The 15,522-nt window shown below is 41.6% G+C and overlaps 1 protein-coding gene across 4 annotated transcripts in view; it reads right to left on the reverse strand.

Annotated features, from left to right (window-relative positions):
- LOC136857109 (uncharacterized) overlaps window positions 1–15,522 on the reverse strand; it is a 569,643-nt gene that overhangs the window by 540,598 nt on the left and 13,523 nt on the right. Inside the window, exon 1 of one of the 4 annotated variants that reach the window (XM_068225059.1) lies at window positions 3,885–3,917. The exons of 1 other annotated variant lie outside the window; for it this stretch is intronic. In XM_068225059.1, coding sequence (XP_068081160.1) covers window positions 3,885–3,902 — 18 coding nt within the window. In that variant the 5' untranslated portion in view covers window positions 3,903–3,917. Of the gene's footprint in view, window positions 1–2,773; window positions 3,340–3,884; window positions 3,918–15,522 lie in introns of those variants that run through there. 2 more of the 4 variants (XM_067135509.2, XM_067135507.2) reach the window with 2 other exon arrangements.

The following is a 15,522-nucleotide window of genomic DNA, read 5'->3' on the forward strand; positions in this document are numbered from 1 at the left end:
AGGCATTGATGAAGACTGTGCTTTTACTGATTCCTTGATTACCGTTCTAAGATCAAATAAATGTGTTTCTAATCCAGTGGGGCATGGTCGCATCATAACGCTCAGTGTTAGAACCACATTGAGTTCGAGACTGATGCGGTTTTTCAAAGGAAAACAATGTTTTTTTTTTTAAATACAAAGAATGCTTAGTAATGATCGGACTCGAGTTGGTTTGACTGTGATGCGTCCAATGTTAGTACTCACTATACTGTCGTTAACTCATATTCATAACAATTGGACTCGTGTGGTTTTACAAATAACCTACTTAATTAAAGTACGGTCCCAACATTTGCGTGGTGTAAAAGTAGGAAACCAAGGAAAATCCCCCTTCATGGTTGCCAGCAGTGGATTTCGAACTCACCACCTCCCGAATGCAAGCGTACAGCTACAACAGCCATACCACAGAGCCAACACACACGGTGGTGTGTATCCCCTTATTCTTCCTAGCATTTTCTGAATTACCTGGGACCGGGCGAGTTGGCCGTGCGGTTAGGGGCGCGCGGCTGTGAGCTTGCATCCGGGAGATCGTGGGTTCGAGCCCCACTGTCGGCAGCCCTGAAGATGGTTTTCCGTGGTTTCCCATTTTCACACCAGGCAAATGCTGGGGCTGTACCTTAATTAAGGCCACGGTCGCTTCCTTCCAACTCCTAGGCCTTTCCTATCCCATCGTCGCCATAAGACCTATCTGTGTCGGTGCGACGTAAAGCAACTAGAGAATTGCTTGGTGTCGGCACTACTGGATTGAGTGGAGACACTAATCTCGCTGGCTCTTACCAAGAAACGTCTAACGTCATGCTATCTAAAAGTATATCAATTTCGGTATCCACATGAGAGTAGCCTATCAGGCGTCCACCGGCTTTCTTCAGGGTAAGTGGGATAGAGTCCTCGTGCAGTTTATTATTATTTAAGAGTTCTTAAATGCGTGAGACCCGTGTCAGTAGATTTACTGGTACGTTAGAAAAGTTCCCGCCCTTCTGCGTCTCGTAAAATCTATTTACCAATTGAAAGGATGTTAAACACGTATTATTATTATTATTATTATTATTATTATTATTATTATTATTATTATTATTATTATTATTATTATTATTCACCATCTCAGTATAATGGGAATAGAAAAGGATATAAACACATTCCTTTTATTGCCACCGTTACGACAAATTCATCCAGCTCAACAGGGTTTAAATCGGAATATTTCAGGGTAAAAGAGGAAATTACATATCACAATAATCTCTTTAAATTTATTTTAGCCCAGCTCAGTGGATCAGACGAATGAGAGCTGGCTTTCAGAATCGAAGTTGGTGGGTTCGATCCTGGCTCAGTGTAGTAGTACTTGAAGATGCTTAAATACGTCACCCTCGTATCAGTATATTTGCATGTACATAAAGGAACTCATGTGAACAAAATTCCAGCACCTCGTCGTCTCTAAAAACCATACAGTAGTTAGTGGCACGTAAAAGCAATAACATGATTATTGTTATTTAAATTTATTTTAGTTTGAAGGACACAGTGCTCCAATTATACACTAGTAATTGCGCGTCAAACCTTCGACTCGAAATACCATGCATGTGTCACGTGTAAGAATCCGTAACATTTTTACTAAAATCCTCTACCACTTTTCATGCACATTCTAATGGAAGCAAGCAAGAAATATGAAAAGTGGACTAAGAAGAATGAATTTCTTAGCCGGTAGAACTATTAAAGTGATAATAAATACAGCAGCCTAGTGGGCATTTTATGTACGTCATAATTTACAAATTGTCATAAAAATAGATCAATTAATTTATGGTGTTGAAAGTTGCATAGTACCGTATCGGTGAAATATTTACTGTGAGCAGGATAATTACTCCAGTCTACACCAACGGGCTAGCTGAAAATAAAAATATCCCTATATACAAAGGGCAGGATAAGATGATGTATAAAAGAGGACACAGAGCTTCGATATCTGATAGTGAACATTTCTGTAAATTTTTCGTACAATTGGGGAACAAAGAAAGCTTGAAGTTTTACGTGACTGTCGATATCGTGTTCATGGAATCTGAACCACTTGGATACAGCTTTTCTTTTTTTTTAATCCCGTATTTATTGGCCGGAAATCGAAGGGTGGCCTCCATGCGGCAATCAAAGTACAGTACAAGTGAGAATAGTTTGGTAGAGTAGCGTAGCCAAGACTGACTGATTGGGGGGGGGGGGGTAATAGTTACAAAATTATGATAGGGCATAATGAAGGTGCTTGTGAGTGTGTGGTTCGCGCATGCGTGAGTGCCGTTACAAGGACCCTGATACAAGTAAATTACGTTGATATTCAGATTGCAGCACACTACAAAATTTTACATTAGAATACAGAACAAAAACAATATGATCAAGATGAATACTTTTACGGCGAATGTTATTTCAGATTAGAATCTAACATCCAACTTTCGGGGCTTCTTAGAAAATAGATCCAAGAAATCTGTTGGTTGTACAATTATGTCTCTGTGAATGTTGAGATGACTTTCACTTGTTTATTGCCACTTTCTGTTTATTTTCATTTGTAATAATTCCATGGGGGTGGAGGGTTCTACACCCCCCCCCCCCTACGCCCCTTGTTTGGTAACAATGTAAGACAAGAATCTAGAATCAACATGAAGTGTTTTAAACTCGGTGATTAAGCTGTTACCATAACCATAAAAAGAAAGAAAAGTTTACATCTCTAGATTTTCCCAAATTGCATGCATCCCAAATGAAAACTTACCCTCATTAGAGTTTTGAACTTATGGGCCAGCTCCAGCTTACGTGAAGTGAACTCCAAATCTCGCCTTGTGCCAGCTAAGCGTCCCGACTCCCTTATTGATGCAGCCTGGAGATCTAGACGTCGGGATTCCTCCAGAAATGAAAGATGACTCATACCACCACAGCTTGTTGACAAAGAACTAGCGGTGACAGAAGTGGAGCTAAGCCTGCTGGATCTCATAGAACGAAACGTGCTCCCGCTTCTTAATTTGTCGTCAAATTTGAGCCACGACTCCATGTTGTTTTATGTAAATTAATGAAAACGGGAAAGAAATGAGCCTTGATTTTTCACGGCACGATTCTTTTCTCTCTTTTCCTTTCAGTCTAGCTCCTTCTTTCACAACCTACATACCAAAGCGGTGAATGTCTCGCAGTCCATTCGTTCCTTTGAATACAACTGGCGCCTCGCACACACATAATAGACGCGTCTCGACGGCCAACTGAAATGCCTTCTTACCCAGTTGAACGCGATCCCAAGGAGTGCTAACGTTCTTTTTTCTCTTGGGTTTATTTCTTAAGTTCGTGACTCCCTAGAAGCTCGCAATTCCAGAACCTCCGCCAAGAAAAGAGGCAGCCAACCTTGGCGCAGTTAAAAGTCGCCAAAAAATCTTCTCTACGGACGTCAGAACGGAATACAGCTAAGAATAAATTAACAACGATACCTTCTCTCCAATCGCAAACTGCACTGTACGATTTTCGCGGCTCCTAAGCAAATACGGATGTAAGAGAGAGAAATAATATTCTACACACTATACATGAAAAAATGCATTTTTCACCCAGTTATACCGTTGATTCAAGTTCGTATAAGTGTGTATTATAGATAAGATTTTGCTGTCTGAGCACACAGCCACGCCTGAAATGTGAACTGCCCACAGCGCCTAGTAACCACGATAAACATTTCCTGGCATGAGGGAATCCCCTTCCCGCTTTAGCAGATGACGCAAGACAAATAACTCCGCTCTCAACTGTTCATTATAAATAATCACAACTCGTTTTCTTTTTCACCTTTCAAGGTTACTCTTGAAAATACTCACTCTATACAACACTCGTCGTTAAATCATAAATAATTTTACCTTCCAGGTATGCCACATGCCGGCTCTTTCCTTCTAAAAAAGCATTAGTAAGAAGTGACATTCTGAAAATAGAAACAGTAAACAAATGGATCACTCGAATATAATCCAATGAATTGGAACAGAAACGGTCACTCCGATAAAGAGAAACACTGAAATTCATATCATCCACATCACTGATGTATGCACTAACTGCTGTAATACGTAAAATAATTTTAATTACGCTCTCCGACTTGACAAGCAGCTCATATGCGTAACCCGCACAATTTGTGATCGGAAGTTGACGCAGTACTTCCCTACTCCGCTAGGCAGCACCACACGGCGAAGAAAGCAAAACAACACAGCATCGAATGTAAACAAAAGAGTAAGGCGGCTAGTTCCATTCAAGGTCGTCTCACTGCTGTATACTTGCTAAGCTGACCTGACAAGGTCGAACGTCGAGTTCAGTGACGACAGTGACACTGCGAAGAAACACGTGATAGCTGCAGTCGCTTAAGTGCGGCCAGTATCCAGTATTCGGGAGATAGTAGGTTCAAACCCCACTGTCGACAGCCCAGAAAATGGGTTTCCGTGGTTTCCCATTTTCACACCAGGCAAATGCCGGGGCTGTACCTTAATTAAGGCCACGGCCGCTTCCTTCCCACTCCCAGCCCTTTCCTGTCCCATCGTCGCCATAAGACCTATCTGTGTCGGTGCGACGTAAAGCAACTAGCATAATAATAATAATAATAATAATAATAATAATGGAGCTCTAGCCTTCTGAGTCCAACTTAGCAGGTTCGAGCCCAGCTCAGTTCGGTAGTAGCTGAAGGTGCTCAAATACTTCAGCTTCGTATCGGTAGATTTACTCCTGTAAAAGAACTCATGCAGGACAAAACTCGGTACCTCGGCGTCTCCAAAAACCGTAAAAGTACTTAGTGGGATGTAAAATCAATAATGATAATAATAATAATAATAATAATAATAATAATAATAATAAAGAGCCTCCGTGGCTCAGACGGCAGCGCGTCGGCCACCACTGGATACCGTGGTTCAAATCCCAGTCATTCTATGTGAGATTTGTGCTGGACAAAGCGGAGGCGGGACAGGTTTTTCTCCGGTACTCCGGTATTCCCTGTCATCTTTCATTCCAGCAACACTCTCCATTCCCATTTCGTACCATCTACCATTCATTAATATATCACTTTGGGAGTGGCGACCCCATCGTAATAATAGCCTATATATATATGATTCATTCGTAACATCCCTGACCCGGTCACTGACTGGAAAACAGGTTGTAGGTTTTCATTTTCAATAATAATAATAATAATAATAATAATAATAATAATAATAATAATAATAAACTAGCAGAAGTACCCGTTCTTCGTACCGGTTATCAGAAACTGGCTTTAGTTACTCATACAGTACTATCGGTGCAACTGACTTCATTAGACATTTATTCACTTGTGTACTTACTTAAGTACTTAGAATTTTTTTTTTTTTTTTTACAATTTGTTTTACGTCACACCGACACAAATGGGTCTTATGGTGACGATGGGATGAGAAAAGCCTAGGAATGGGAAGGAAGCGGCCGTGACCTTAATTAAGGTACAGCCCCGGCCAGCATTTGCCTGATGTGAAAATGGGAAACTACGGACAACCATCTTAAGGGCTGCCGACAGTGGGGTTCTAACCCACTAACTCCCGAATACTGGATACTGGCCGCACTTAGCGGCTGCAGCTATCGAGCTCGGTACGTAGAAATTATATGGCATGTTTGAAATTATAGTGCAAGTATACTTCAGCTAGATAGTAAATATTATTGAATGTATTTGTTTGATCCGACATTTCGTAACTATCACAAATATCAAAATAAGATTAGGTCCACCGGGCGAACGGCCGTGTGGTTAGGGGCGTGCGGACGTGAACTTGCATCCGGGAGATAGTGGGTTCGAATCTCACTGTCGGCAGTCCTGAAGATGGTTTTCCGTGGTTTCCCATTTTCACACCAGGCAAATGCTGGAGCTGTACCTTAATTAAGGCCACGGCCACTTCCTTCCAACTCCTAGGCCTTTCCTATCCCATCGTCGCCATAAGACCTATCTGTGTCGGCGACGTAAAACCACTAGCAAAAAAAAAAGATTAGGTCTATGTTATTGAGGGGCAATCTAGATACATTCATGCAAAGTTTTAGATCCAGTGCTGCTGTATATATTGTGTGATTGACCCTTACATAAACCACTTTTCTCTTATAACACTAATAAATACACTATTTGTGGAAATTAATTTATTGAACGTTTATACGTATTCCTTTTTACTTTTGGATAATGAACCTTTCTATTAGTGAAAGAATTGTAAAAATCGGTTGAGTAGTTTCACATGTTATCGATAATAGCTTCCCTGTAAACAATATTTGAAGTCGTTTTATTTTGTGGTTTTTTTTAATTTCGTGTGGCTATCTCTAGCTGGGTGCAGCCCTTGTAAGGCAGACCCTCCGATGAGGGTGGGCGGCATCTGCCATGTGCAGGTAACTGCGTGTTGTTGTAGAGGAGGATAGTGTTATTTGTGGTGTGTGAGTTGCAGGAATGTTGGGGACAGCACAAACATCCAGCCCCCGAGCCATTGGAATTAACCAATGAAGGTTAAAATCCCCGACCCGGCCGGGAATCGAACCCGGGACCCTCTGAACCGAAGGCCAGTACGCTGACCATTCAGCCAACGAGTTGGACTTATTTTGTGGTAGCAAAATATATTGATTTTCGGGACCTCCGACCCCCGATAGGGCAACATACAGTTGACCTTGAGTAAAGCATTCTTTTTGTAGGTCAGTCCCTGCTAAATCGAAGGTTTGTCCCTGGCACTTCTTAATTGTTAAAGCAAAATATGTTTTCACCGGAAATTGACGTCGTTTAAATGCAACTCTTGAATCGGAACGGATCATGGGTAGCCTATAATATGAGCTAACTGACCGGCTGCAGGGCCAGTGATAATGGTCGCTACAATTAAGTTGTCCTTCAATTCCTTTATAAGAAGCATCGTCCCATTGCACATGCTAGAAGGGATTAAATTTCTCAAAATCATGATTGGCGCTCCGATTTTTTATGTTAATACATGAGGTGGCAGTCCAGAGGGGTTAAGTGCATTTAAAAATTCCTGTGGGTAATGGACTGCGTCTTCGATATTAGTTACTGTGTCGATCGATGTATACTTTTTGTATAATCATATTGTTTATTTCGTTGACATTGTCATTCGTATGTGACATTATTGCTCTAACACAGCCAATGAAAGCCCCTTTCATGTAACTTTTCGATGTCAGGGTACACTGCATCTATTAAACTTTCTAAATCATGGACTGGACCCAGAGACTCATACAGAAGGATGTCATAATTACTACTTACATTTGGAGAGGGAAAAATTCCTTCTCCAATTTTTAGCAGTTACTGTGGGAAATTGCTATGCGTGTTTCCACGAAGATGAGCTCTCATATTCGTCTGTAAGTTCAAATTTTGAATCGATGTCCATAGGGGAAACGATTTCAAACATGCATTATAATAATATCTGCACGCGTCCCTCTATTAACAACGGGGAGTGTCTGTCGGACATCTCCTGCAAATATAAAAGTAATGTCACCCATGACGGCAGCGGAGTTTCGGAGATCCTTTAAGGTTCTGTCCACAGCCGCTACATGCGCTCTATGGCTCATGTGCATTCATCCCATATAATCAATGACGCGTCTTGTAGTAATTTACCAAGAGGCCCATTTTTGCGGATAGAACATGTGGATCCTTGCTCCAGAGATACGGAGAGCGGAAGTTTAAAAGTAGAATGAGCAGTTTTTTTCCATCGTGTAAGAGAGTTGCAGCAATTCTTGACGAAGCAACTGCTATCGCTATCTTCCCTAATTGTCTTATTTTAGCAAGTAGTAAATTTGCGAGAAACGTCTTCCCCGTGCCTCCTGGCGCGTCCAAAAAAAATTGTTCTTTGTTATTATTCACGCTACCTACTATAGTCTCAAAAGCATGTCTTTGGTCTGGGACTAATTTTGGCACATTTTGATTGACAAACGATGCCAAATCATTGGTTTTATACTGACGTACCATCGTGTCTATAGCATTGTTCTGTGTAGGAATAGCGGAATGTAATCCAAAATCACTTAAACTTTTATCATTTAATTCCAATAGATTATTTTCTCTTTGTATCAAACTTTGGTTATAAATGTCTTCACTGAAAGGTAAAGTCTTGATTTTTCTGTCTGATTATGTGTCTAGTATCTTCACATAAATCATCTTTGAAATTATCCCATAATTTCAATGACTCCGATGGCTGACAATATAAAAGTATGACTACAAACAATTCTCTCAGTTTTGGTGAGCATTACGAAAACGAAGCTTCTCTCAGAGTATTTTCCGTATGGTAATCGTTTTTTAGCAAACCTCTGTCACGTCAACCTGCTTGATAGGTCTCTTTGACACACCGTTTAAAGTTTTAGGTACTCGAATGAGGTCGGACCGCGTACGTGACCATTTTTTTGGCTAGTGACTTTACGTGGCACCGACACAGATAGGTCTTATGGCGACGATGGGATAGGAAAGGTCTAGGAGTTGGAAGGAAGCGGCCGTGGCTTTAATTAAGGTACGGCCCCAGTATTTGCCTGATGTGAAAATGGTAAACCACGGAAAACTATCTTCAGGGCTGCTGACAGTGGAATTCGAACCCACTATCTCCCGGATGCAAGCTCACAGCCGCGTGCCCCTAACCGCACGGCCAACTCGTCCGGTCGAACGTGATGTAGCAACATTCTGAAAGAGAAACACACTGACTGAGAAGGATATATACCACAGACTCTTTCTAAAGTGGCGTCATTTTGTTTGACTAACTACGTCCTCACCACGCCTCCTTTTGTAAATTTATTATTGGCCCATGTATAACATTCGGGACTTCATGGTATAGAAGAGCCTTTGCGAATTCATCTTCATTACAGAGCTCAAAAAACGCCATGGGTTTTGGGCAACTTGTTGAGCCGTTCATACTGTAAAATACACCTTTTGGCCGTTCTCTAAGTGAGCAACCAAATGCACGACTGTAGGATACCGGTTGTGGATCGGAAATTCTAATATTCGCCCCAGACAGCTTCAGATGTACTTATGTATCGGTCATTTAAATAGGTTTCTACTTCGTAATTTGGATTTCTTACGCTGAAAGTAGTTTGGCCTGATCCTTTATTGATATATTTACACATATGATATTTATAGCTTGAACGGAGTGGCGGTACTCCACATTTATGTGAGCGTTAAACGTTCTACATAATATCGGGGAATGGGGGACAGTCCACCTATTATCTATAATGAACCTACTTCCTCTGATATTCAGCGTAGCGTTCCGACCTCCACGGAGACGGTAAACTGGATGCCCATCCTCTCCGGTCTGGGTATCGTTGACAAAATGCCAAGGTTTTTTTGTTTTTGTTTTTTTGTACAGATACCGTTCTTAATGCATGGTGCTGCTAAGTTGTGCATGGTGCATGCACCACTTTTTAAGTTATGATATCGTACAATACCGGTTCGTTTTGTTGATCAGGTAGTTCAGCAACTATAACACTATCAGTTTCGTCCGGCTGGATTTTTCTTTCTAGCCAGAACAGCATATGACGGTGTAGTAAACTGCTCCTCTGCCACTCCACACTTGCCATGTAACATTACACTTTGCCGACTATTTGATATTTTGTGAATAATTTTATCAATGTTTTCATCTTTAAATGAAATACCCTTGAAAGTATGCCATCACGATCGAATTACCCGAATTACCGTTGCTTTAATTTCAGCCCATTTCGGATTACATGTAAGCGTGACAAATAAGTCGAGTCTCCCATTATTTCGAACGTAAGTCATTGCGTCCTGATTCTTGTCATGCAGATAACATGGAGAACCTATGAATGAAGATGGCGAGATTACATGTTGACCGATATTTGATGGGTCAACATTCGCGTCTTGATTTAAAGCATCTCTGAGATGGATGTAGTCATCAGCCCTCAGTCGTTGTTGATTTCGAGATATGAAATTTAATCTTTCTGATATCATTTTAGCCATCATATTGACTCAATATTGACTAAATAAGTCTCTGTAATATGTAACGACCGGGCGAGCTGGCCGTGCGGTTAGGGGCGCGCGGCTGTGAGCTCGCATCCGGGAGATAGTGGATTCGAACCCCACTGTCGGCAGCCCTGTAGATGGTTTTCCGTGGTTTCCCATTTTCACACCAGGCAAATGCTGGGGCTGTACCTTAATTAAGACCGCGGCTGCTGCATTCCCATTTCTAGGCCTTTCCTATCCCTCATCGTCGCCATAAGACCTATCTGTATCGGTGCGACGTAAAGCAACTAGCGAAGAAAATAATGTAACGGATTAAATGAGTTAGCTCTAACTATCAATTTAAATGCGTAAAATAGCATACACGAAACGGTTTTATTACGCGCTAATAATGAACCTTGCTGAGGTAAGGTAAGGGTTATTCTGCCCGAAGGCAGGTCCGAACCTCCGCAGAGGTGTTCCTGAGCCGGAGTTTACGTGCGGTAGAGTGGCCAGTTCCTTTCCGCTCCTCCATTCCCTTACCCACCACCAACAGCGCGTGGCAACCCATCCAACTCCTGACCACGCCCAATGTTGCTTAACTTCGGAGATCTTACGGGATCCGGTGTTTCAACACGGCTAAGGCCGTTGGCAACCTTGCTGAGGGATGGTCAAATAATAACCGTTTTCTCCCGTTACAAACATTGTAGGATACTGTAATGGATCATAGGAGCGGTGCAATTCAGAGACCACTTTTAGCTGGCTGTCTCTACCATGCAGCACTAACTTATATCCCTGGGACCTTTTTCGTCATCAACCAATACAACGGCTACCTCGTTTACAGTCGGAGCATTATATCTGCCTCGGTGTTCTGTCTGTGGTGTGCGGTCTGAGTGAATAATTAACTTCAAATTATCTGAAGAGTTAAGATCTACGTTTCGCTTTAAAATTCGTATGTATAGGTTGTAACTATTCAAAGCGGTTTGTCATCATCATCATCATCTGTTTACCCTCCAGGTTCGGTTTTTCCCTCGGACTTAGCGAGGGATCCCACCTCTACCGCCTCAAGGGCAGTGTCCTGGAGCTTCAGACTCGTGGTCGGGGGATACAACTGGGGAGTATGACAAGTACCTCGCCCAGGCGGCCTCACCTGCTATACTGAACAGGGGCCTTGTGGAGGGATGGGAAGATTGGAAGGGATAGGCAAGGAAGAGGGAAGGAAGCGGCCGTGGCCTTAAGTTAGGTACCATCCCGGCATTCGCCTGGAGGAGAAGTGGGAAACCACGGAAAACCACTTCCAGGATGGCTGAGGTGGGAATCGAACCCACCTCTACTCAGTTGACCTCCCGAGGCTGAGTGGACCCCGTTCCAGCCCTCGTACCACTTTTCAAATTTTTCGTGGCAGAGCCGGGAATCGAACCCGGGCCTCCGGGGGTGGCAGCTAATCACGCTAACCACTACACCACAGAGGCGGACCAAAGCGGTTTGTAATTCGCTAATTAAATCAATGTTTAGCGTTGAGGCTATGTTTGACAGCAACGATAACTGATCTGCATCTGAAATGAAATATATTTGAAAGTATTGTGGGCTTTGGCCTGATGGTGGTAAAAGGCTACGTATGAGATGATACACTTGTCCTTCTGTTTTAAAAGTGGGCATAAAGTTTTGTTCCCTAACTTATTTCGCACCAAACGAAGTCATTTGAAAGAGGCTATTGTACCTACGTATGTTTGTTAAAAATGTCCAGATAGTGAATGATTATATGTCGAAAGATTTTTTATTGGTTGTGGTGGCTCCTGAATTTTCCAGAAGCACAGCACATACCATAAGGTTCATCGGTCTATTTTTTGGCAGAGCACCTAGCACAGATCTTATTCATAACTCCGATTTGGACGGAGGTCTGTTGAACATAATCAGTCTGTGAATCGCATCTGAATGCCAGTCTATTACTGTGAGGTAAAACTCGATCGTGAACGCTAGTTCTAGTCTTTCTCTCTGTCGTTGGGAACGCTCAGTGCTCGATTCGCATGCGCGTGTTTGTGTGATTCTAGCCCTCGACACTGGACTCTCGTGCGCGTACCTGTGATGTTCTCCGATTTTGTTCAGCAAGACGTTGTGAATGTTCGGCGCTCGATTATCTGGCACGCGATTGCGATGCGTATTCTCTCTAACTTGCAAGACGATTTTCATTTTCAGATGAAGATTCTCCAATACGACGTATTTTGGATGCCCTGACCTAGGAAGTATGTTAAGAAAGTTAAGACCTTGCTCTTCTAGGCATTTTGCAGTATTTCAACAGGTATTAAAATGTTACAAAAACACTGTAAGTTCCCTTAACCATGTCACTAAACTGTTTAGATTTCTTAGTATTCTCCAAGAAATAGTTTACACTGTTGCACTCAAATTACTGTAACTGGAAAAGTATTCAAGGTATCGACCTCTAACTTGTAATAATTATGTACTCACTATGTTGCTTAGTTGTCTCTTTAAGGTTACTCCCCGTTTACTGTTAGCCGTTAATCATTAGAAATATCCAATTCACTGTCACTCGGTACCTATCATAACCGGTTTGCATATATTTAATCTGCTCTAGAGAGCCAAGAATAACGGCCGAGAGGATTCGTCGTGCTGACCACACGACACCTCATAATCTGAAGGCCTTTTGGGCTGAGCAGCTGTCGCTTGGTTGCCCATGGCCCTCCGGAGCTCTTGCGTCATGGGTTTCTTTTTTTTCTTTTTCATCGCAAACATCGGTATCCGTCAGTAACTGAATGTTGACATCGATACTGGAGCTCCAGGGAATATCTCTATATATTCGATGTTATTTTGTTCAATAAATGAAGGTTTAAAGAAAGAAAGGTGCAGCGGTGGTTTATATTCCATGCCTACACCGTTTGGAACTCATAACCTCATCCATAATTGTATGAATGATCAAGGAAATAATTAATAATTTTATTACAGCCAAATGGTCATGTAAGCAAGTACATTAATTTTAACATTTTCAAACCACATAGGTCTCATTCTTCTGAATAGAACTTAATCAACGATTTTCCTCTACTAGGACATGTTAAGACGTGGTATCTATCACATTCACGATCGCACAATTTACATATGCATCCGAATTCAGGTTCATGAAATATTTTGGTTCTGCAAATCTTAAAGTGCAAACCATGAACAGCCAATCTAGTCACAATATGTCTTAATTTGTAGTTCGCTTCCATCCATCCCCGCGTTGTCATAGCATCCGTTGCATAGAACTCTAACCAAATGTCTTCTCTTTTCTGCTTCATTTCTGTAAGCAGTCGATCGTAATTTGTCGTGGATGGTAGTGACATCTTGAAGCATAGCTCTTCGATCAGGAAAGATTCCCTCGTCAGAACATACACAAGTCGAGACGGTGTATATTTCGAATGCCCCAGAGCTCTCTTTAAGTATGCGGCTTTGACCTTCTCTAGTCGTCGTAGACTATTAATGTTTAGGTATTCCCAGACGAATTGTAGACCATAGGTGATTATAGGCACAACTTTAATACTGAAGAGCTGTACCGCTGCTTTAACTGACATCTTACGTAAATCTTTGATTCCGTTCACTGCTTTAAATGCTAAGATTGTCCTGTTCTCTATGTGTGTTTTGAAAACATCACCTCTGGTTTGGAATATGACTCCCAAATATTTGAAGAGTCTACCCCTCGTTAGTTGTCTACCATTGCAATGAACTCTATCAGTCATTGCTGGTCTTTCCCCTTTTCTGAAAATCATGTAGACAGTCTTTTGGTCATTTATCCTGAAATCGATTTCATGTGCCCATGCTGCCAAAAGATCAAAAGACTTTTTCAGGTTCTCCAGTCGTCCTGCAGCGAGAACCATATCATCTGCATATACATATAGCTTTACACCATCTTTGATGCACTGTGTCACGTCCGAAGTGATTACTGAGAACAGAAGAGGACTTAGCGGATCTCCTTGTAGTACACCATTGATCTGTGCTATTGCGTCTGATATTGATATGTTATCCTGTATAAACACCGAACTGTTGGAGAGAATGTCTTTGATTATAACTTTCAAGTAATGACTCTTACTAATTAATTGTTCCAACTTTGCCAGGAGTAGGTTCCTATTGAGCATATCGAAAGCTTTAGAGAAGTCAACAAATACTGCGTGGAGCTTCCCGCCTGGTACTCAATATCTTGCTGCAAACATTCTACTGCTTGCAGGGTAGATCTACCTCTTCTAAAGCCAAACTGTTGCTCTGGTATATATTGATCCACAAGTGTTGTTAGCCTGTCAGTGAGAATTTTGGACATTACCTTAAAAAGAGTGCATTCGAGTGCAATACCTCTGTATGCGTCTGGATCTCCCATGCCCCCTTTGCCCTTGTAGGGCCTATATCATTTTGATTTAGGATCTTCTCCAACTATCTGGTATTCTACCTCTCCTAAGACATTCGTTCATCAAATAAGACCACGTTTCCTTTGAAACTGGGGTCACCGTTTTTAAATGTTCGTAGTAAATCTGATCAGGTCCTCAAGCCTTTCCATTACCCATGCTGTGTATAGCATCCTCGATATTCATTACTGTTATAGGCAAAAACTCGGTTACATCTTCTGATTGTGTCTGTAGTGGTCGAGTACCTTTCACCTGAAGCACTTGAAACGCATGCTTTTCCCAGGTTTCTATTGGTATGTCCCTAGGGAATTTTGGCTTTCTTGGGTTCAGTATTTTATAAGGATATCGTTCAGCTACTTCTATCTTCTTTATGTCTAGCATTTCTTGGTACTCTTTCTTCTTTTCTTTTATTAGCTGCTTATAGAGCCTACGAGAAAGTATGTATATTTCAAGGTTTGCTGAAGACAGATAATTCAGGGAAATGTGTAATTTATTCAGTGTTTCTTTTCTAGCAATATAGCAGTCTGAGTTGAACCAGGGCTTTGCTTTCCGTTTGTATGGATCTGTATACTGTATAGCCTCCTACATTTGGCGGTCTAACTCTAGAACAGCTTCGTCCAACATACCGTCACTGATCAGTTTCTGTACTATATCAAAATTTGCTTCTTGTATTTTGGCAAAGTCAAGTGTCCTCGTGGGGCAGAGTAATTTTATTTTTTCCATCATGCCATAAAAGAGTAAAGTTTGTTACTACTGGCAAATGTTTTCTAATAGCAATAGGGATGACCTGTTGGTGTGTTGGATGGATGTTTTGCATGTTCGTAAATACAAGATCTATTGTACTCCTCTCGTTATATGCTACGTATATAAATTGATTTCGCTGGTTGATTAATTGTAAGCCTTCTTCTTCCAAATATTCCAACACATACGTAGTTTTAAAATCTGGCTTGTCAATTCTACAATTCATATCACTAGCAAGTAACAATGGTTCATCTGGGTCTATCTTGCTTAAGATAGTATCTAACCCTTCTACTGTGTCATTCACTGGAGAGTGTGGTTAGTAGTATAGGCATGCTATGGAGACTCTTTTAGTTCTTACAAACAAGATGTGCTCTGAAGAGTGTATTACTTGAAAAGGTGAGAAATCGCATTTTAAAAGGCACGTGATTCCGCCTTTTGGTCTGCCTACATGCTTCTGAGAGGCAAAATTAT

The sequence above is a fragment of the Anabrus simplex genome, chromosome 1 (assembly GCF_040414725.1).
Source record: "Anabrus simplex isolate iqAnaSimp1 chromosome 1, ASM4041472v1, whole genome shotgun sequence".
Taxonomy (NCBI): Eukaryota; Metazoa; Arthropoda; class Insecta; order Orthoptera; family Tettigoniidae; genus Anabrus; species Anabrus simplex.